At 38.3% G+C, this 24,473-nt stretch overlaps 1 protein-coding gene and 1 non-coding gene across 2 annotated transcripts; one reads left to right on the top strand and one right to left on the bottom strand.

Annotated features, from left to right (window-relative positions):
• Window positions 1-224: 224 nt before the first annotated feature.
• Window positions 225-20,675, bottom strand: LOC124160561 (cuticle protein 19.8-like). Its single transcript, XM_046536428.1, has 3 exons — window positions 20,369-20,675; window positions 18,220-18,330; window positions 225-1,185 (listed from the first exon to the last, which is right to left on the bottom strand). Exons 1-3 carry the CDS (start codon window positions 20,381-20,383, stop codon window positions 637-639), a joined length of 675 nt encoding a protein of 224 aa, XP_046392384.1. The 5' UTR covers window positions 20,384-20,675; the 3' UTR covers window positions 225-636.
• Window positions 6,303-6,389, top strand: Trnastop-uca. Its single transcript has one exon. It is a non-coding gene; the product is annotated as a tRNA-Sec (tRNA).
• Window positions 20,676-24,473: the final 3,798 nt, after the last annotated feature.

The following is a 24,473-nucleotide window of genomic DNA, read 5'->3' as shown; positions in this document are numbered from 1 at the left end:
AAACATGTTCAAATTACGAGAATGCGAACTTGGAATTAGAGCAGGGACTATTTTGCTATCTTGCACCCACGCATCATCGCTTGTGTTGTTGCAATTCACCGCTTTAAGCGACGCAATTTTGACTGAGCCTTCGTGCACGCGTCAGATTGCGCAATTACGTGTCCAATTTAAAACGGCCATAAAAAATTGAAGAATTTTAAGGGCGTTTAACACGGGGCACGGAATTGCGCAGGTTAGAACTGCATTAATTTCTCTTTAAATCGTTGAGTTGCGCAAATGCAAGAAAGACTTTAGAACAGGAGCTATTTTGGCATCTCGGGTCAACGCATTTTCACATGTGTTCCAGCAACTCACCACATTATACGATGCAATTTTGACTGCGCCTTCATACACACTTCGAATTGTTAAAGTACGTGCCCCGCGCAGAACGGCATTTAGAAGTGGAAGTTGGCCATTTTTAGAACTGCAGTCCTTGGAAACTTCCTCTCCTCGCCTACATCGGGCGACTTGAGTGAATATTTAAAGAACTACTGACTTATTTTTTTTTTAAGGAATTTGTACGTTTTTTTTAGCCTCCATGACTTGAAAGCTTGAATGCTTCCGCGGATATAGTGCAGTCTTCATTTTTTTTTAGCTTCAGAAGAAGCTCCCGTAATTCAGTCCACCACCAGCACCGGCTCCACCTCCGAAGTTATACCCGGACGACTGATCGTCCTCGTCCGGCGATGGCGGGAACTGTATGGGACCAGATGGGTTCGTGGCACCGAGAAGAGAGCTGCCCGCGTTAATGGTGAACAGGGGATGGTGCTGTCGGTGGTGATTCTGGGGCACCGGCTGGTAAGCCTGGAGCGGTGCAGCGATCGGTTGGTGCTGGTGCAGAGGCGCGGCCACCGGTTGGTGGTGGTAGAAGGATGCGTAGGCGGGTTTTGCGGCGTGAGATACGGCGTGAGGTACGGCGTGGGGTGCGGCGTGCGTCGGATGCAGCGATGCCCCGGTGCGGTGCACGACCGCGTTGAATCCGTTGTGTTGGTCTGCAGTGTACTCGACGGTCCGGACGCTGCCGTCGGGCTCCACGAGGCTGTAGGCTCCCTTGACCACGTCGCCGTCCCGGGCCTCCCACTGGCTCTTGAAGTCTCCCGTGTGGTGATCCTTGACGCCGTATTTGAATTGGTAGCGCGGGTGTGCCTGCGAATGAGATGGATCAATTAGTCCCGTGCTCTCTATCAGCTGCGTGGTCATGTAATCAAGGGCCTACCCAGGATCATAACTGGGGGGGGGAGGGCAGCCAAGTTGTGACATTTTAGCACGAACAAGGAGAATGAAACCAACATTTTAAGAAAATTATAACAGCGCTTTATTAGAAAAAGGCTATTCGGGCTTCCAGCCGGGTGGTCTCCCTCCATTCGGCCGACGTTTCGGAAGGAAATACGTTTGAAACGTCGGAAGAATGGAAGGAGACCACCCGGCTGGAAGACCGAATAGCCTTTACGAATATATTCGCAGGGAAAGCATCAGATTTTACTTAGCGCTTTATTAGTTTATGAGGTTATTTCCTTGAAAATTAGTTTTATTTAATTTACATATCTCATATTAATACATATCTATCATTTTTCGTGGGTTTAAAGAAAATTTTCTGAATACTTTCGCTTCAATCCAGTACTGATTTTGCTTAATGACTTTTGCGATTTTTGCTTCTAGGGAGGGGGGGGAGGGGGCAGCAGCCCACCCCTGCCCCTCGCTGGGTACGCCCATGCAGGTAATGACTCCCTTGAAATTCTTTCATACTCGCCGCTAGAAAAACCTTCATAGCAGCCGGGAAGAGAATTACGCAAGCAAGATTTCGAGAGGCGCTTAATCATTATGATTGAAATAAGTTAGAGAAAACCTTAATTATCTAAAATAATTTGTCTTATAGTAGTAAATCAAGGTGAAAATCAATAAAAATCTCGATTTGCTCATCAATGTTTTAGACCTATCCTCCCTTAGAAACGCATTAATTTCTAACTTTTGTATGATACAATCGTAGGAATATTAGAAGCGAATAGGAAAGAATTGATACGGGGATCATTATGTGTAATGGATTAAGGTTATGATTAAATAATGGTTAATCCCCCTTGTGCAGTTTGATGTTATGGCTTCATCCAAGAAATTGTACAAATGAATGAAAAGTTTGAACGCAAATGGAGAGAAAGAGTATCCTCGCATTATTAATTGTTGGGAGGAATAGAAGGATATTTGTGGTATATTTGTTCTTTGGTGTGCGTAGCAAGGTTTTCGGGTTGACCTCCGCGTCGTTTCATCTTTATGACGACAGTAATGCTTTTTCTGCAAAAAAGCATAACTTTCCCCGACTCATACGAGAGGCTATCGAAATAGCGAAAACATCCACTTTCAACAGGGAGGACAGCTATTCGCTCTCAAACACGCGGAAGAAACTCTTACCCAAACGGACCAATCAGAACGCACCTAGCCCAAACCAAGGCCTATGTAAGACGGGCATAAACCTGCATCAAATACTTCGTACCTGAAGACGCTAGCTGCAACGCCGGCGAAACTGTTGTCATGAAGATGAAACGACGCGGAGGTCAACCCGAAAACCTTGATACGCATGCTGCACCACCCCGCGAATGTCTCCATCAACATTATTCTTTGGTGTTGAGTTTTTTTTACGTGTCACAAGAAGATCAAAGCAATAAGATTTTGTGAAGCGTCGCAAGCAAGAAATACGAGTGAATATGTATACATTAAAAGTAGATGGGCGAAATCTTGAGCAAGAGGAGCTGTTCAGAAATTTGGGCAGCACAAGAGTGGGAACCAATAGGAGAAATGAAATTACTTTTATTATTATGATACTTCAAATTAGGTTGATAACTTCTCCATGAGTTTGAAATCGAGGCGCTTTGAAAGTGAGGATAGGTCCAAAAGTAATGAACAATGCGGGATATTTATTGTAGCTTCCCATAATTTGAAAATTTAAGACAAATTACTTTTGATGGTTCATGTTCTCGCTAACGTACTTCTCTCATAATTAGAGATACGTGAAAGTCGCACTTTCATTTTTATTTTATCATAAATTTTAATAACAGTTTATCGCATTTTGTAGCGTCTATTTTTTTATTTTCATAATGAGGTAGATGACGTTAAATTGAGTGAAACGCAGTTATATGACAGAATACAGAATATTTTAAATAATTATGCTGTAGAACAATAATAAATTAAGGAATAAGACATATATAATGGCGGAGGTGTAGCTTGCTCGCGCCCACTTATAGTTCGCGGCCACGTAGAGTCCCAGCCAACTAGCAGTCGGCGGAGCATTTAAATTGCACTCGGCACAAAATGTACGAATTTTGCCGTGGAAAAGGCAAATTTGCGTAAAAATATCATTAAAGTCCAGTAATCGCATCTATGTCACATTTATTTGCGCACCGCATTTGCGATTTTCACGCATCTCTACTAATAATGCATTAATTAATGATGAAAAAGAATATCCGACTTCGAATCTCGTGAGTTGAGTTCACTATTAAATCTGGTTCCCCAAAACGTATGATTGATAAGAAATTACTCTTTATCTTCTATCAGAATTTAACCCATTTTGGTGGCTTCCTTTCCCCACTTCGCTGACGAAGATATCTTATCATCAGATGAAAATGTACGAACCAACTTTATCCCTCCAAGTTTCTGTAGAATGTAATGGACTTGTTCGTCTTGACTCTTTCGTAAATTGATATTCCATTATCACTAAACGGAAGCTCCCGGAAATTCACATGGAACTGATCAGTGATAAAGCCTTTGCGTATATCTTGTAAGGTCCCGAGGTTGCTCATTCCCACATGCTTATTATACTTACACCGTTGGCCAATCTGATTGAGAAAACGTAATTTATACATATATTTCCAATCATTTCACTTCCTACGGATCTGTGTTGAATTTGCTACTCACACTCGACATTAATCCTTTGGACTCAATAATTACTAGGGAAATAAAAATTTTCAATGAACTTTCAGATCGTGAGTGAACATTTTATGTCTTGATTTTTTCTCCTTATTCTAAAAAAATAATTGGATAGATAACTCTTGGAAATTACCACAATTATCATTTTAGACTTCTGATGATGTTACTCTGAAGCAAAATCTATCTTCATTTAAGAATATTTGGAGAAATTGCAGAGTATTTGGGATTGAATCGAAGTGATTGCGAAGGGACTCTAACTTATGAGATTTTCATGATTGCAGTGGGTACTTACCCTCAAATACCAGAGAGAATCGACTTTCAACTAGTCTCGCAAGTAAGTTTAATTTAGTTTAATTGAATGGGAATCCAACTCCTCTGTGTTAAGTTACTCATAAAAGACGATGTGAGAGAAATGTTAATTTTCAAAGCTTTCGACTGTCGTAAAACGCAGTGTTGCCAAAGTGAGAAGGATTAGTCAGTTGAACTGGCTCTGAAAGGAAAGGGAAATGGATTCTTAGAATATTTAATGGGAAAAATTTTCATCTCCGATATCAAGGACAAGCACAACTTTTACGACTGCCCCTTGCTTAACATCTGTTGCGTCGTTTACGCTGGAATCTTGGTGAAAGCATTCAGCGAAAGTGTTTCCAATTGCGCTGTTCGTTTTCCAACGTCCGAAGTGCTAGAGCGTATTACTCTATTTGATGGTAGGGATGTGTCATATCAGCTGCTTCTTTTTGGTCATCGATTTTCGTATGGGAAATACTTCCGAATTGGGCTTTCATTTTCAACCTGTTTTTCGATAGCACTAGAAACTACAATTGATGGACAATCCTCATTTTTTTTATGATTCAGTGTCAAGGAGTAAAGAGAGGAGTTATTGATGCAGTGTAAAGGTCTTGAACAATTTTTAAGCCTACATAAATATCTTGCCCGCTAACTTACTCGTTCGTCTGACATGAAACCCTGATCTCCACGGATAACTTATTCAGAAGCTTTTATCGAGGAAAAGAGAACCATTTTTTATCGCACCAAATCGTCAAGTATACCAGAAAACCTGTCCTAGATAATGCCTCAAAATCAGTAATGATTGTAAGTAATCAGTAATTGACTGTCAGTGATGTGGGTATGTGAAAAAATCAATATTATATAAGAAAAACGTAGCAAGAGGGAAAATCTGGGGGTTCAATCAAGGTATCTGTATATTTGTTCGACTATCTCTTTGATATTTTATTCGTGTCTAATTAATTGTGGTTCATGGACGGAGCCAGGAAAAAATCGGAATATTTACGAAGAGCGAGTACATTTCGGGGGGAGGGGTTTATTTAAAGTGGAAATATTGAAGAGGATATCACTCAAACATTGACAGGTAGGTATTTGGAGGAAGCGACTGATGGCTCAGGCAATTTGCGCCATATGTAATTGCAGGGAGGGAAAAACAAAGATAAAACCCGGCATCGGCATTGGTCTACTCTTAACGAAAGGCGCCAAGGGGACCACGGACTTAACGTCCATGTTAATGGACGTATTGCTATACTTGAAGTCCCTTCCACAATACACTTGAGCGCTCAGAAGTGCCTCCACCATCGCTGGGGTTTGAACCCACGCTCACTGGGTGGGTGGCCAGCTCTCTTGCCATCACACCTACTCGATCCCCTCCACAGTTTGTACGGGGTCTTGAACTCCCCAAAGTCACGGCCTTTTTCTTACTTAATATTGATTTGTGCCCATACTTGCCTACATCACCGAGAGACAATATTGTTCCTTTTTTAATATGAGATATCGACGAGGACAGGTGTTCTGGCATATTTGACGATTACATGCGATGGAAAAGATTCTCTTTTCCTCGATAAACGCTTTTGAATTGGCTATTCGTAGGAATAAGGGTCATGTCATACGAACGAGTACATAAACGGGTAGGACACTTATGCTGGCTTAAAAATTGTGCAACATGACTTCTGTGTTAATTAAAAGAAATTCATCGAAAATGGTATTATAATTATTTATGACTTCATTACTATTTGCAGTTGAATGTCTTCCACAAATTCTACCTATGGGCAATGAAGAGAAATTAAATTATGTTTCAGCATTTCCATTTGTGGCATTTGTTGCGACTACGTAAGGTTTTTTTTTCATCATATAGTCTTTAATGACGCATAAAAATAGCAATTGCAACAATTTTTAATTATAGTTTTCCAGGTTTAATAGTGTAAACGTGTATAATGTGATGAAAAAGAACGCATAATTAGTCCGTTAATAATTAAGCTGGATTTAATATTTAGCTCTCACTAGCACAATTAAACCATATGTTAATCGTATATGTACCAATAAATAGCACACATCTTGATGCCTAACTGAGCTTCGGTGGTCCGGGGTGCAGGCTTCAAACCTGTAGCTGACTAACGTCAGAGTGGTTCGATTCCACCTGTTGGGCGATGCATTTGAGCCTCGTGCCGGGCCTAATGCGCTCTTTTGCCGCCCTTGAAGGAGACTTTTCGCGCCGCTACCTTGGATTGCGCTACCGCGTAGTTATATTTGCGTTGCAATAGTTCGTTATTTACACGACCATCCCATCCGATGAATGAGCCATATGTACACAAGTTTAGCATTACTATATTTTAGTTTATTTATTCTTACCTCCGAAAATTTCGTGTTTGTGAAAAAAGAAGATTCAGGTAAAGAAAGATGCGTCTCATATTGCTCTTAGCTAAAACAGGGTATAATTCCTTACATGAGCAGTGACGCATAACTCCGCGGTAGACATTTGTTTATAGGGAAGATTCACTATGAGAATCGTAATCGAGCCTTCAAAAAAAGGATTTAGTTCGACAATTGATAAAATCGACTCGGCTCCGATATCATGTATTGAAATGAAAAATAAAAATTTAGCATCTTCTCCTTTGACACGATTGAAACACACTTTTTTTTTTCTAAAGTATCTGTTCTAATTTCTGCAAAATAAGGTCTTACTATTGAAGACGTAAGATACATCGTGAAGGAGCCGATTGATGCACAGTCTAAATCTGTATGCACTTCATCAAGTCGGCACCAGGAAAAAATAGCCATGAAAGTGTAAAATTTAATAGTTTAAATAAAAAATAAATATCAAAATGATTTTGATATCTTTATATTTATTCCTTATGATTTTTTAGTTAAATTTAATATCTTTCATCAACAAATATCAATTAATTATCAATGAATAATATCTTTATTATTAATGAATGAGATCCTACTCTCAGATAATTTTTGACTTTACGATATTATGTAACCCCAACCCTTGGTTGAAACTACGACTTAGGGGCCTTCATTTCCTTAATCTAGGTCTGCGTGTATCTTTTTTCATTTAATTAATTTCAAATAATTTTTCAAATACAGCCGTTAAGCCCATTTACAGTGAAAATTTTAACAAAACATGAATGGGACAAAATACAATAATGAATAAAAAGCTAGCATCGCATAAACCAGAGGATGGAGGAAAAAATTAATTAGCTGAAAATAGGACAAAGCCTGCGCGGTAAAACTCTTGCATGACAAGCAAATATGATCAATGGAGGGAGGGAATGAGGAGCGGCGATTTAAAAGCGAGCGCTCGGATAGGGAGATCCTGGGAATAAAGAGATGAAGAATAGGCTAATTTTCACAACTTATGTCGGTACTTCATGCAGACAAAATTATGAAACAGAAGAAATAGCAACGAAAACTGAAATTAAAAGGTTAAAACAAAAAAAACTCAAAATTATTTTTGATTTCTTTACATATATATTAAAATGATTGTTTTCATTTTGCTTCCTTTAATAAAATAGCTTACTATATCGTGTATATTAATTTCGGAGGCCTTAATAATATTCTGTGACTACATTGGAAGACCCCAAACGTTGGTTGAACTAATGCACAGCGGCCTTCAGGCGCGCAGCTAGGAACTAAGGTTAGGGGGGTTTTAGGAGAAACTAATACTGGGGGTATAGAATACGTGGGGTGCAGGTACCCTCCCCCAGAAAATGTTCAAGATAAATAGTTCCAAATGGTGAGTTTTATAACTTTCTGAGGAGTATTTTATTATCCTTACACTATTCTATAACTAACATTTATCCTTTTAAGTAAAATGGATTAAATTTTAAAATTTCTTTGAGTTCTGGGGGGGTTCTATCCCCCAAACCCCCCCCTCGCTGCGCCACTGGTGGCCTTCATTTCCATTATCTGAGCCTGCGCATATCTTTGTATTTCACTGAAACACTGGAGCCATTTGAGATTTGCGAAATTTTGGTGCCATTCCTATTCGCCTAGATTCGATTGCTATTTTTTTTCAATTACGATCCAATATCTTGTCCTCCCGATATTTGCGTTGACGTTTGTGGCTCGTTCGATGCAATAGTTATAGCTTCAGATGCCAGATGTGACTTTCACTTGTGCAGATTAGGGCAGAAAATTAATTTCGCGGTGGGTCACACGTCCACTACCCGTCCACTCGGTCCGAATTATTGAAAGAGAGAGGAGGTCTTCGGAATGAAAGCGGGATCGAAATTTTCATCGCTCGGTCCCGCCGCGCAGATTTCATTCTCGATAACTATCTTGTGGTACGTCTTCTCTCCCTGATCTATTTGATTCGATCCTGTTCTATAAGACACGAGATAGCAATTGTTTAAAAGAATTCGGTGGATTGAAGTGAAAGATAAGCCACTTCTAATACAAAATCTTATGCCATTTAACCATTCTCTTTTAATGGAATAACTTCTTATCATTCCATCATGAATATTTGTTGTTAAATATCATTGGCTACTGTTTCAAAGCATTCGACAATAAAAATTGTTTAAAAGAATTCGGTGGATAGAAGGGCAAGATAAGCTACTATATACAAATCGAATATCATTGACAATGTTCCACGTACACTTTAATTTCACCTCACGAGCGGTTTAAATAGATTTTATATTATCTTCAGACGAGGACGGACTGGGGTGATTGGGGTCTCTCGGCTAGGGCTGATAATGCGGTCTTTCTCCGGAAAATTTCAGGAAAATGCATGCCCCAAAATGGATTTTGACGCTATTTTGGCTCTTATAAGCTAGATAAAATTGAATAAAAGTAGCAATTGTGTAAGAAAAATACTATGAAAAGTGAGAATTTCGCAGCCTATAAATTTAATAATGTGTTATGGTTTTATTATCTATTGAATGAATTTTTTCATTGGCACTTCATTCAAATCTAAAAAAAAACTCTTTTGACACTGAGTATGTTGTGAATGAAGCAAGTAATGTGAACGCAGAATTTCATAGTTCCAAAAACATTTGGTTCAAGTGATCCCCACCAACTAGGTCAGACCGTCCCTGTCTTCAGGTGAAGATAATACTAATTCCACTCTCTACATCAAAGAGCCTCAATGGCCAAAATTTCCAGATCGTCTGCTCATTGATGGAGGCACCAAAATTCCGCGAAATACGATAACCACCGATATTTCTTTACATACTTGTTATATAGACGGAATGTAAATGTTTACCTTGTCTGTAGACTACTTTGTGGTCTTTAATATAATCTTCGAAATAAATTTGAGCTGAGCGCATAAATGTGAATCACGAGAATTCAGTTTATTTATTCACTGATCAAAATCAGCACTACACCGGTGGAAAATTTTCTTAAGATTCCTCAAACAGTTTGCCGAAAAGGTGCTTAGAATTTTGAACTAAATTGCTGTAGAGCTCCTCAAAATATGGAAACAATTTTAATGGAATTTGTGAAAGAATTATTTACATTTTCTGTGCTTGTTCAACTGAATTCCTTAGTAGTTTTTTTAGAAATTCATCAGAATTTTTAAGCAGTTCCTATATTGTTCTACAGAATTTTCAAGCAGCTTCTATTGACAAATAGTTCTAAAGAATCCCTCACGTATTGATTGATGTACCTGCAGTTATGGTGCCAATTAGATATCTCCACTACATAAACGCTCAACAATCGCTCTTGGAATCAAATCCGCTCATCTAGTATTATAAGGGCTACCTCGTAGATGAGCGATTTGATTCGGTGGGCAATTGTTGAGCTTTTATGCAATGGAGGTATCGAATTGAATAGTGATGACGGTGTCAGTTGATTTTTTTAGTCATTGAGTCTATAACCAATATCGCTAATGGAATCATTCCAGACGAGAAAATCGAGTTTTATCGAATTTAAAAATTGATTTAGATTAAAATCGAAATCGAATTTTAAATGGAAAAGATCGAGATAGTGCCGTAATCTTCGAGTTTCAATGAAAACTCGTTTTTTCGACTTCGATCTTGGCCATTTCTCGGCAGCGTCCCAACCGGCCTATGATAACCTCATCTGTCCCTTGTGATGTACTTTTCTCAAAGTCCGGTAAATTGAAAAAGTTACGCCCTCAACCATCAAGAAATCACCATATTCGGTTGACCTTTATAAAAAAATTTAGTGATGCCGAATGGTTCAAAGCGCCAATCCTAAAACTTCAAAGCGCGTGCATTTGTTAATTTTACCACTGATAATTCCTGCGTGTATTCTAAGTAGATTTTCGTGGGATTTTTATATAAATCTCAAATGTTAATTTTGAGTGTTTTTTGAAATCATAATAATTGTTTTTGTGTAAACTGTACACAAGAAAGAACGTCGATCTCTTTCGATTAATCGACGTTTCGATTTCTATTGAAAAGTCGAACTTTTCATTTCGATTAAAAATCGATTGCTCGAAAATTTGATTTTGATTAATATTTTTCCATCAGCCCATGTTATGGAAAATATAGGAGATCAATTTTTTTCTCTGTCATCTTTCTAAGCAGAAATGAGCTCTCGAAACGCTCCAGTCCATGAGGTTGCTCACCTTAGTCTTCTTTTTTTTGTACACTCCCCCATTTCCTTGTTGGCTCGTAATTTACCTCGACGAAGAGCAGCTGTTATCTCCTACGCCCTCCCCTCCCTTCTCGCCCGAATCCTTTCACTGACTGAATCTTGACCCAGTTTCCCGGAGATTTTCATACTTTCCCTCTTTGTGGCCCGAGCCTTTAATTGCTTTACGTAGGCTTCACAAAGTTATGCTTTCTCTCCGTTAAAGTCAAAGTCACTCGGGATTGTGGTGCGTACCTTAATACGTTAATTCATTGTCAATTTACGACCACTGTGGCGAGTAATGACTGACGTTCCACGGTCGCCTCCTCCTTGATAGTTTTTTTTTCAGCTTCTAAGTGAGTCGAGGGATTCCGACGGCAGATGGCCATTTTTTAAGGCTTGCATCCCAATACCGTACGATCTATTGTCATTTTTTTGAGGTTATGAATCTCATCTCTGTTCTCTTCGCATGGTGTTGATCGCTATTGAGTTGGAAGCACTCCGAATACTATACTGACAAAGAGTGCTAAATCATCTTAGGTATTCGCTCAGTCATATGCCATGACTATCATGAAGAGGGCCATATTTATTTTTTTTAAATTCAAAATAAATGGCATTTGATAAATCTTCTACGAATTCACGCCTGTAAACTATTGCTAATTCATCTTTCGTTTGTCTCCTTTTATTCTCAACTTCAGCTATGTGAGATTAAGTTCTAAGCCTACTCGATCAAATTTTTATAAAAGTTTTGAGAGACATAGAAGCCTTTAGAAAATCATTAGTTTTCGTTTTTTCTCCGAGCCATAAAGGACTTTAGTAAATGCTATTCTTAATTTTGTTTGAGCATGTGCTTTTTATAAATAGACGGCTGGTGTCTTATAACCCCCTGCCACACGCCTTTTTAGGCGGCTTGCGGAGCAGTATGTAGATGTAGTTTTATATGTACTCAATAGATTCCTGCGTCTATCAAGGGTAGTTGTTTCTGAAGAGGGACGACCTCAATTTAGGGGAATGGGTTTTTTGTTCTACATCTGTATTGCTTTTTATTGGTTGTATTGAATGGGAATTGGATGACATTTTTTGCTACTAATACTGATGTTAGCTCGATCTATTATGCCAAAAATCCCAATCACCATGTCAGTATCACTTCCATCCAACATTTTAACCCTGCTTGGAATACCTCCGTCAGCATATAACATTATTAGAAGAACGTTCAGGCTAGAGGCTATAGAGATAACTATGAATGCGATGTTTCAATAATTATAATAAAATTACATGCTGTTGGTCAATAAGTTTCTTTTATTCGGCTCACGCACCGCGTATGTTTCAAACCTTATTTAAATTCCTAAATATTACCGCTGATTTAGATGACCATTTATCCTCAACATCATGTAATAAATCCGATCAATCATTTTTGAATATCAATAATCATAGGCCTATGTTTAGAAAGTCTGCTTGAAATGTGCAATTTCGGATGAATAATGTGACCTTAATTAGCAAATAGTTGAATTTAAAACTTCAATCCAACGATAAATAAATAGATAGTCTCACTGTAGAGTTATAGGTGCGCCTACTATTGTAGGAAACTTATTCTGGGCTTTGTAAAATTTATCGTATGGCATTTCAAGTATTGCATGAAAATTATCGCAGTTTCAATGAAGGTGACTACTGATTGGTTCTTTCTGGGTGTGAAGAACCTATGGTACATGTCGTTTTAACTTTGGTTGTTATTTACACCAATGGTGTACTGCAAAAACTATCATTAGGCTTCGCTCTGATCACCTATTCTCCTTTCTGGTATGATATCAGGTACACCAATAATTCAATGTACCTGATGGTCAATGAACTGATCCGGGTTCAATTCCCAGCTGAAAAAAATAATTATTTTCTTAGCGAATTTTATTCTTGTTGCAAATAGCTTTGTTTCTGTACGCATCACTACGTACTATTCCCTTGTTTCATGGAGAATTTCGATTGTGCTCCTGAATTGAAGGTTAAATTGTTTTGGAAGGAGTCAGCATTGTTACGATTTTTATTTTTTTATTTCCGGAATCACTCTTGCTTTCTCTGAGAAGCTTCGCGTTTGTTATGAGGCCACGGCCACGGTCGTCGAGATCAATGTCCCGGCCGAAGGTCGAAAACCTGTTTCTCCTCCTCCTCCTCCAGGCTCATATAACCGTTCTTCCGCCGTTACATTAGATGGCTGAATAGCGACTCTAACCTACAAAAAGAAGATTCTTTGGTGACATCACCACTTCGGAGTATGGTACTATGCATTTGACACTCGATTAATGATATTAATCTGATACAGAGGGCCATTTGTAAAATGATTTAAGATTGATCCTTTCGTTAGGTATTGTCGTAATTGTCACCAGCTTGTTAGAAAAAAATTCTTAATTAAAATACTCATAACTTATTTTGAGTTTTGAAGCTAATAATTTTTAAATGTTATTTCAAAAATTATTTGCTTCTTATTCCAGATATTGTTTAAAATTTGTAAACAATAGCCGATCTATTTGAAAAAACTTTTTCTTTTTTCTCTTGTCTTAACCTCTTTTAATTAATGATTAAATAATTCCTGGAGTATAGTAAAGTAGTTGTAGTACCGAAACGTTGGCAAACAACTTTTTGCATTATATGACCTATACTCAAGGAATTATTTAATCATTAAAAACTTTTTCAGTATCCTGACTACTTTATCTTTATTTAAAACAAAATTATAGGTTTTTTCGAGGGTAACGGAATAAAAATATCGTATTTTTAAAAATTAACTACCCTCTGCGGCAGATAGGCAAACTCTCGCAAAGGGTGGTGGTATTTGTTTTTTTTACTTAAAAAGAATTGGAATCTTCTTCCACTCAATTTAATACGATGCAGATTAAACGTTTTCTAAATAATATGAAGAAGATGAATCTTAAGTGATATGTCTTCATTGGACCCATTTTGCGCGTGAAACACCGTCATACTCTCTGTGCCATATCGCAAACCACAGGAATCCCAACAATTTCATTCCGCCATTAAAATGCTTCGAAGATCCAATCTTAAGGGCGAAAGTTGTCCGAATTGAAATAAAATCATGATTTTTTTTTCGTTGAAAATCATTTTATTGGCCGTGGAAGAATCCAGGGAGGCTGAGCGCATTAAATTAGGAGCGGTCCGCTCGATGCCAATTTAGCCCTGACTTTCCAATGGCGAAATTTTTACTTCCGAGTTTTCTCATGAGCGGCATGGCAGATGGTCGATACGACTTGACTTTGGCGAAAGTCACGGTGACACAGTAGAAATATGCAGTTTTGTTTGTTCTTCAAGAGTCAACTTCGGCCCTCCCACGTCCTGCACGCACGTCGATAGGCACGCATTATTACGCTGTGGGAAAGAATGCAACTAGTGTTGTCAACGTAGGTTCGGTTTGTTGATTCTTGTTTTACGGACAAATCAGCGATATTTGCTGTGACCCTAATATTGGTTTTGTTCCCGATCGTCCACTTTCATTGCCTTGTTTATTTGTACCGGATATTGCGAATGAAAGTTTGAATACAGAAGAGAAGTAGTTGAATCCATAGACGATTCTGTGCCTCGTTTCTCCTAATACATGCCGCAAGCATTGAAGCATTGATATCTGAGATCATTGATGTAACTACAATGGGGAATATGGAGTAAGTGATATGAATACTATTGTATAAACGTATTTTTGAAGTGTTGAAGCTAATATTGGTAACAATTGCCGATTTGAATTTTTTTCCAGTATCCTGTCTACTTTCTCACTAATCAAGGCAAAATTTTAAATATCCTGAAGGATAACGGAATATAAGTATTTGAAAAATTAACTACGCACTGCAGCAGATTGCTACACACTCGTTGTGGGTGGTTGTATTTATTTTATATTACTAAAAAGTTTGTTTTTACTTAAATGAATTCCAGGGCTGTGGTCAAATTTAATCAGGAACAAACCTGCAATAAAGCCTAAATACAACGTCAATCTTCCTAAATGTGAGTGACGTGATTGTGGTAACCTACTTCAGAAGAAATATTTTTGATACTTAGTATTATTAACCATTTTTTAAAACTAGTTTCTCCGATGCTTTTACTTATGCATTTAAATTCAATGGTCTTATGTCCCTAAAATGTCTGCACGAGGTAACCTCGGTTCATTATTATTGAAAAATGAGAGCTACGCAAAGTCATCATTTAAGAATTGAGGTTTTGGAGTAATTTTGCTCGAAATGTTGCTGAAAGAGTGGGTTTATCAGCTCGTGTTAAATTTTTAATAATATTCAGGGATGCTGCAAGTCAGAAAAATGTTCGGGAATGAGAAACCCTACTAAATCATGGAAATTCCATGGTAAATCGTCTTGGTTTTAAAGAAAAATGGTCAAAGCGGAGGCCTATAAATTGGTAGGTAGTCGAAATTTATTTTACATTGCTATTCAGTGTTTTCGGGAAAGCAAGGTATATTTATGCCACTTTCGTCCCAACTTCATGACTTTGTCAGTAGATTAGATGAGTTACAGTGACAAAGGTGTGTTTTATTCTATTTCATGTGTACATACATTTTTCTCTACATACTGAGTGTCATTCGAATGGAGGAAAATGTTAGGGAAAGTAGGTACTAATTTTTTTTGTGAGGGAATTGCCCTGAAATCATATTTCCAGGATCTCGTTGAAACTATAAATTCCGAGGAATCATTCTACTTCACTTATCTGAGCTGCTGCCCTAGCCTCTGACGAGTGAGGCATTTTTGATGCTATGACAAGAAGGGGTCGATTATCTGATAGGAAAAGCGTTGAAATTTATGAGGATGAATACAAAAAGGTTGAGTAAAAATATGCTGGAAGTGATGCGTTAAGCCATTCGCGCTAGAGGATGGAAATCGTTTGACTTTCTAGAGCTATTGTCCTCACTGATGTGTTTTATGTACAACAACGAATGTACTTTTAGACGACTCTGACGGTTTCCATAAAATTGCTTGATAATATAAAGGCATAGAATTGAAAGGAACGTCATGGTAAAACTGGAACGATGTAGGTCCTACGGCGCTGTTTCTACAAGGGGTGTAATGCACTTTATTTTTATACGAGAAAGACTGGTCAAGCGATTCTTTTTTAAAGTTGGAACATGGTGTATCTCTACTTTCTAAAACTTGAGTTAAATTCTGCCTAGGGGTATGATTCCCTGTTGTAAAGATAACTAGCATCCATAGTACGCATCGGTATCGTGTAAAATTTTATGCATTAGAAATATTATCCTTAAATATTGGTGATAATAACATGTGTTGTAGAAAGTTTAAAGGACGGTTAACTAGCGATGGATTGGAGTAGTAATTTGTCAGAAAACGTGTTAATTTTTGCGCTGAAATTTCCTCATATCTTCTATTCATTGATTTTGTAGCATTGATGTTTATATTTTAACTGTCCTCGCACAGTTTAATAAATTATTACGCGTAGCAGTAGATCGATATGAAACAATGGACATGTTGTTAACTCGTATTGTAGGTAATATTGAGTCGCAGCAGTCAAAATATGAGGACAAAACAATACAGAATCTCTGTCTAAGTTGACAAAAGATAATCTCGGCTAGTTAAAAGTAAGATAAGATTAAAGGGATAAGTGGAGAAGATAATAAGAAGGCTTTGATTATCGATTTAGAACTAAGAATTTAAACTAACGAATTTTAAGTCGGGAATTTTGCCATTTCAAATTTGGGTGGGCTGAATAATTAAATCACAGTGCGTCGGTAAAATCATAAAATGTGCTCGTAAATATTCCAAGCTCTCCTGGGATTTCGCCTAAGGTTCATTAACCGGAACAAACCACTCAAGAGACTCACACGTGCGACTTTCATGGCCAACAAAATTTCAACACGTCTGGCTCCAATCAGTCTAAGCAAATCATTAGTTCCGGTGATTAAATTTTTAATTTTCAACGTTAAATCTGTTAAAGAGAGTGAACTTTTAACTGATTTAGTGCCGCTAGTTTTGCGTTCCGCGAGATACTAGTATTCGGTTGGTCGAAAACGAATGTTCACTGTGACGTATGCGTGCAACTTGAATTACTTATTAAGTAAGCACCATGGCCTGACTGATCAGACTTCGGCATTAATAACGAACGAGAACTTAGGCATGCAAATCGCTTTGTACGTTTCCCTGACGATTCCACCACTGTAGGCTATCTTTTTAGTTCGTCCTTGTTTAATCTTTCACTGTCCTCAATAGGTACAGTAAATTTTAGAGTTGGTTTTACACCAACCGTCTCAAGGCCGTAGCAAGCGATTGGGGAGGAGGGGTTGAGGGTTCAAACCTCCCAAAAGTTCTCAGCAGAGGTCCAGAGTGTCTCCTTTTCAAATGGACTACCCTCAGAATACCTCCCCCCCTAAACCTCAACCCCAATGATTATTTTTTTCTGATTATGGCTTTTAATTAACCATCCTTGTGAAAAATATTCAAGCAAATAGGTATTTGTAAGTCTACCGTAATCAGTAATCAGCAATTGATAAATGTGTTTTGGAATTGTTTTTACGCTATTTTTTTATTCCAAAATTGCTTATAACTTATTAGCTTGGAAGTTCCCTTTCGCCGCGTCGACTTTATTTAATACGTTCTCTTTGTAGCGAGGCTCGGGCGAGATTTACACGGAGCATTTTTCTCATCCCCACTCTATTTTGGAAAAAGAGGGTAAAAACCTAATGTTTTTGTATTAGAGTGCAATTCAGGGAATATATGTTATTTCGTTGTAATATATGCCAATTTTAGAAAGATGAAGACCAAGTAAACATGATACCGCCTTGGAGAAAGGTCTTTGACGGCCTCGGTGGCGGCGGAAGAAAGTCCTAGTCTGCTAAACCGGGTCGCGGGTTCGAGTCCCGCCTGGGTAAGTTACCACTACCTGAGGCATGGTTGTTTTTATACGGTAAACTGTTAGCATGCTAATAACCCCGATGTAAAAGGCCGTATAGAGTTGTTTTCGGTGGTAGTAATAAATGAGAAAAAAAGCCGCGTTAAAAGGGTAAATGATGCGAGATTTGTTTCTAAAATAATTCAACGATTTTTATTGTGAACAGAAGCAGTTGCAAACGAATAACAACGCCTGTATTGTAAGACAATACTTTAAATATTAACCTCTTTGTCGTTGATGGATTTTATCGGCTAAGATTTTGTAATTCTTTGGCAAATACGTGTTGCAAAGCAATCGCGAGTGGCAGGGGGTGAACTTTATACATTGTTAAAGATGCAGTAACACATCTCAAACTTCCTGTGATTGAAGATGCTATCCGTAGCGTTGCTGAAACATTGAATTTAATGTCCCTGTAACTCATACATTCATAATGATTATGCCGTAAATCCAATTCTATGATTTATGATGAACTATTTTTGTTATATTTGGTGATAGATATTTGGGGGATTAAAAAAATTTTTTTTTGGAAGTTTTCCAGTAGGTACTTACGTGGTAATCAACAGGCTCAGCTTTGAACTGGTGGTATGGTGATAGGGCAAGCCCAGGTTCTCCGCTTACCGTTCCAAGGAATAAAACGGCGATTACTAATGATGCTATACTCTGCAAATATAATGGTAAAAACGTTAGAAATTCAGTATGCTATTAAAATTTTTCTGCCCATGCTGAAAGTTGCTATCAAAACCTTTACTTTTCCCATTTGAAGTATAAAATAACTATGATTATTTATCAGTAAAAGCGGATGTCTCGAGGGTTAGGTCTGTTATAGCTTATATAGGGAAAACGTGAATAGACTTGACTTGATTTCCTGTTCAATCTTGCAATTATTGAAAAACATTGAATATGTAATTGAATACGTGTTGTCAATTGATAAAACTTTTCGGTTAACTCGCATCTGGTGGTCCAAAACTCAAAGTTTCTTCCCCTCTGCTGAGGAACTCTTCAGGACAAATGCACTTTTAAACTTATCACCAGACGCAGGTTAATCCAAACGCCTTGATATCATATAGGTAACAGAAGTTTGAATAACCTAATTGTATGCATAACTTATTTTCGCATACGATATGATTCATATTGGTGGAAGTCGTTATGGGTATTGTAACCCTTGGGCAGAGGCGAATATATGGGGGGATATAGCCCCCTCATGGTGTAGGAACACACACCAAATAAAATCGAAGTGTTTGGGGTTTATCACTTTGTAGAAAAGTATGTAGCTATATTTTCCTACATATTTACCTACATTAAGGCTTTGAAATACAAATTAGCTCTAAACTTAGGTCCTATTTTACACGGTTTTGGTATGTTACAATCCAGTGGTCGATCCAGAGAGGGGATAGGGGGGCTCAACCCCCTCTCCCTTGGGTATCCAATTTACACTAAATAGAATCGTAATCTTAGCCCTCCCTTGTCCCTGTCCTGGATCTGCCACTGTCATAGGGAAAAAAGTAATGATATCGCAATCCTTAGATTCCGGTAGTTTTCGCATTGAAGAGTGAAAAATTCTTGAAAATCCTTTGAATAAGTTCTTTATTGACTGTAGATATCCAATGATTCGATTTAAGGGTGCTTCACGAACGCTTTTTAGGTGTCAGAGATTCATGTTTATTTCAGTAATACTCTTGGGGATTGCTAACCAATTAACCCAATCAGGGGCGCAGCTAGGAATTAAGGCTAGGGGGGTTTTAGGCGCAACAAATACTTACGGGTGTGGGGGTATTGCATACCCACCAGGGTAAGCAGGAGTTGCGGGAGCCCTCCTTCAGAAAAAATTGAAAAATAATGGTTCAAAATGGCGAGTTTTACGGCTTTCTGAGGGATATTTGATAAATTCTAAAACTATTCTATGAGTAATACTGATCCAAATAAGTAAAATGGATTAAACTTAAAAATTTCTCTGAGCTCAAGGGGGGGTTTTATCCCCCCCCTCGCTGCGCCACTGAACCCAATAGACCTAAGTTACTAAGTGATGTAGCATTGACAAAGTTGGTTGATGACAACAATCTGCCTCTTCTCATCCCATTTAAGCATTATTGATTGGCATAAAGACATTATTACCGTAAAACTTTCTGGCGATTTTATAAATGATATTTCGTATGAATACCGAAATTTCAGTATTATTGCAGTATTATTAGGTCAAAGAGTTGATCATTTGAAAATTTTCACAAATTGTGCGTAGAATTTGCCACCGACGGGTTTCAAAGGTTTTAAGCATCACCTCTGGATGATCTTCTTGTACTTACTGCATATAGGTACATGTTTAAGTTCATTGTGAAACTATGAAAATAAATGCCCATTTATTAAAACTACTTATTAAATTATGATGTGGTTGATTAAGCGAAGTAAAATTTTCGACCAATAAGTTACGTTTTATTACCATATTGGTTACGAAGAGTTTCATGTCAATTACGATTTAAAGTCGTTTTCTGAAAATTATATAACTGTAGGAACAGTCCTTTTTAATTCTACACGTATGCTCAAAGAATTTTTCACAAAAGAAAAAAAATGTTTTGCTCTTTGTAATGCTATATGAATATATTTCAGGTCTAAAAATGATTTATATTAGGTGCAAAAATCATAGTCCGTATAGTATTGAAGTTTCCCTATTTTAGGAAACTTGCTTTTACTTTAGAAACTCACGTACCTTCATCACGTCCATCGTGATTATTTTACGCGCTCCCCGCTGATTGGGCACTCGAAATCTCTGCACTCCCTTCGTTTCAATTCGACGAACTAATTCCTCCGTAAAAAGTAGAATGATGTCGATGAAGTCCCTTCGATCACCCAGGAATCCAGGGGTGATTATGATGTGTCCGGAGAAATCCTCGTGTAATGATTTGAGTCAACCTCTGCCCGTATGTGTCCCGTCTTCCTCTCCGGGTTGTCTGTCTTTGGGTGAATTTTGGAGAAGACACGAATCGTCGGTACAGTATACGTACGCTGTGCCTTGCTAGCTCACCAATACGAAACTGAGTCCATTCACTCTCACTGCGGTCCCTTTTATATTATCGCGGGACACCTCCCAGTGGTTTCCAACTCGACGGGGGAGGTCTTTCTCCTCCAACTCTCTACCCCACCTTGGTGCTAGTCTTCTCCTTCAGCCGCCTATAGTCTCTCGTCCCTCCCTTTCTTATTTAAAATAGTGGCCAGAATTGCTGAGTAGATGTAACATCTACATCCATAGGTGAATTTAAGGGGGAGAACGGGGGTGCGTGCCCCCCTAAATTCGCCTTAGACGCTTAAAGCATTATTATTGTAGTATTCTACCGATTAAGGTAGGTTTCCATGGAATATTCAAGAAGTGATTTGGGAGCCTCCCTTTCCTTCCAGCACTGCCTTCTTTAATTCACTGTAAGGCCTACTCCCTTTCAATCTATCTAAAAAAAAAACCTATTCTTTTCCTTCCCCTCCCTCGTTTCCCTAACATTCTACCCTCTAACACCATTTTCAACATCCCCTCCCCGCTAAGTACTCGCTCTATCTATACCCTCTGTCTCCTCCGTATCTCATCTAAAAGCTGCCTCTCCTCGCCAACCATATCCAGCACTTCGTCGTTCGCTTAAAGCATAGACAAGATTTTTAATACGGTTATCATCACGTTCGTTTTGCTTTATGTACTACGGAGCTTCAAGATTTTAATATAATATAGATAAATTTTATGTTAAAATTAAGAAAATATTTCATATAGTAATTTCTGAACGTTTTTTTTAAATCTCAAATATAAGAGGACCGCTTGCCTGTCAGACTCTTGTGCCCCCCCAGAAAAAATCCTGGATCCGCCTTTGTCTATATATTACGTGTAATCCAGAGCCGGAACTAGGAGTTTTATCAGGGGGTGCAAAGATCAACTTGCGAACCCCACCTCCTTCGCCCCTCCCCTTCTCCCACCACTAAAGTATAATGCATCCATAAGCAATTTTTTTGAGATGAGGTTGTTGAAATTACACACTTATGTATCCCTAGCATCAGACGATTTCCATCGGGTAAGATTCATCTAATCAAGGTTCATACATCCATAACATGATGGATATTTTAACTAGATTATATAGATATCCTATTTGTAACATCCGCGACAAATTGTAAAAAATACGTTGCTCAGGTACCCAAAATATAACATCCGTGATATTAAAAATATTGTTATACCAAAGGGTATCCTTAGGTGGCATATGTTCTGTATAGAATTGAAGAGCACAAATGTTTTGTTTGTATGTCTGGGGATTACCAAAACTATAATAAGTTCACCCATTTGTGGAAGGCTATTCGGGAATTCTACCGTGTCAGGTTCTCCAACTCAATTGTACAATCACGTAACTCCTGCCCCGGTTGATAAGGCCGTCATGCGTATGTAAGGAGGACGAAATCAAAGATTCGACGTGCCCTGGTGACGATGGACATCAAATCGTTCATCGAAACGTCGGCCGATATGGAGTCGAAGAACCTGACCCGGTGGAATTCTCGAATATCCTTCCACGATTCGATGCGCCGGGAAAGCCTGCGATCATTCTTCAGTTCACCCATTATCTACTCATTAGATGTTGTAAAGACATCTAACAATAAGAGATGTTGTAATATGGATCTCCATGTCCACCATTGGACATCGCTGCTACGTTTTTTGGCGGTTCCTTTGGATATTTAAAATATATCCATACTAAGTTAATTGGATTAACATGGATATTGTACGGATGTCATATGTTAACGCTGACAAAGTCGTTTGGATGTTTTTGGGATATATATTACGGCTTGGGATGCCATTGAGAAGTTTTTTTTCATTAAAAACACTTCTTGATAACACTTATATTACCACACTACAATGCACGTGTAAATGACGAATACAAATAATTTTTTTGCATTGTAACCGATTGAAAATAATTTGGTACTCAGCGGCAGTATAATACAGTTGATAAATGTGCAGTATCATTAAATAAAATATAGCAATATTGATTGTGGCATTATAATTTTGAAAAAAAAGTACGATAGCGACTTGGAAACTAAATTCCTCATATCCCACACGAAAGTTTTACCCCTTCAACATGCACTGTCCTTTCAATGGGATTTTTCGCAATATCCCATTACCCCGTACATGGTAGTCTGTCATGTTTGGTGGAGACGCACGGCCTTCATCCTGGCTTGAACTGCTTGCGCTGCTGTAAGTCATTATCATTGGTCAATAATCCTAAGATTGGTTTAACGCAGCTGTCCACTCAATTCTCCTATCAGCTTCTACTATTTCCAAACCTACGTATTTTTTCTCTTTCGCATCATTCTTTACATTTTCAATTTTTTTCATTCGAGGCTTTCGTTTTCCGTTCTGGTCATCCACTTGTCCCTTTAAAGTTGTCTTCATTAGGTCATCATGTTTCAAGATGTGGCCTATAAGTTTCTTCAGTCTTCTTATCAAGTTTTTCACGAGTCTTCTCTCCTCTCCTACTCTTCCTAGGACATCCTCATCACTAACTCGGTCAATCCATTTGATTGTCATCATTCTTAAAACGAAACTGCTGCTGCATCAGACCAATATTATCTTACGTCTCCCCCGGCTGACTTCACGAAGCGGCAAGTCATCTCAAGCGTCTTCATTCGGCAGCCATTATTAGTAGAATCCTAGGTGATTCATTGTTAATAAGTAATAAAATATCATAAAAAACCTGTAGTTAATCCCATTAGTGACCAATCAGAAATCTGTACTAATACGCTCTTCAAAATCTTTTCACTCCACAAATAATGAATTGCTGACTTCCCTTTGGGATTACACCCCGTCATCCTCAAACAAAAGCAAAGTACCCAAAACCACATTCGCTCTCCTATTTAGCTGAATCTATGCCATGACTTCACCACATATTTAAATAGTTAAAATCAAATTTAAAAGTGATATTCTCAATTGACTCCTGCAAACCTGGGAATTTGAATTCTTTAAAAACAAAAAGTGATATTTTAGCTTAGCGCCATTATTCTTCTGTAGCACTATTAATGCTTAATAATAGTGTTACTATGGCAGTCAACTTCGACGTGCTCCATGCTCGCACTCCTTTGAGTTGAAGGGGCATTGTGTCTCCCTAATTTCCCCTTAATACATATCACTCCTCTCCCTCTCCTGCCGCTTTTACAGCCCCGCTAGTCTTTGCTTCCTCCCTCCCCGTACGGACAGCCCTACCCTACCTTTCTCTTTTCACGGAATCAGCCCCACCTTCTCTCTCAAGATTCCACGGTCTTCTCTCCCACACACCATGCATATGGTTCGCGCGACAAAGCTTTGAAGTCTGAGTCACCTATTTGTTGTCCGCGCGACTAAAAGTTCAGGGGTGGCGGAAATGAATGAATTTTTTAACGAGTAATTATAAGGTAAATTAAAATTGTAATGTAAAAGAGATGAAATACATCGCTATAAAAAGGCTAGCGGATAGGAAAGAGGAACTGAGAGCTGCGTCAAACCAATTTCAGGATTGTTGACTTATGATAATTGATGATTTATATAGACGGATTTAGGGGGGAGGGAATCACGGGGGCACGTGGCCCGCCCCAGACGCTTAAAAAGTATACAAGATTTTTAATACGGTTGTCATTAAGTTCGTTTTATTTTGTGTATTACGGAGCCTCTAGGATTAAATTTAATAGTTGTAACTTTCATATCAAAATAAAGAGATTATATTCTACAGTAATCGTTGCATTTTGTTTTTAATCTCAAACATGAGAAGACCCGAGGGACCCTTGTGTCACCCCAGAAAAAAATCCTGCATCCGCCCCTGATGAGA

The sequence above is a fragment of the Ischnura elegans genome, chromosome 6 (assembly GCF_921293095.1).
Source record: "Ischnura elegans chromosome 6, ioIscEleg1.1, whole genome shotgun sequence".
Classification (NCBI taxonomy): Eukaryota; Metazoa; Arthropoda; class Insecta; order Odonata; family Coenagrionidae; genus Ischnura; species Ischnura elegans.
Note: the sequence above shows the minus strand (reverse complement) of the source record. Positions and strands in the feature narration are given on the sequence as shown.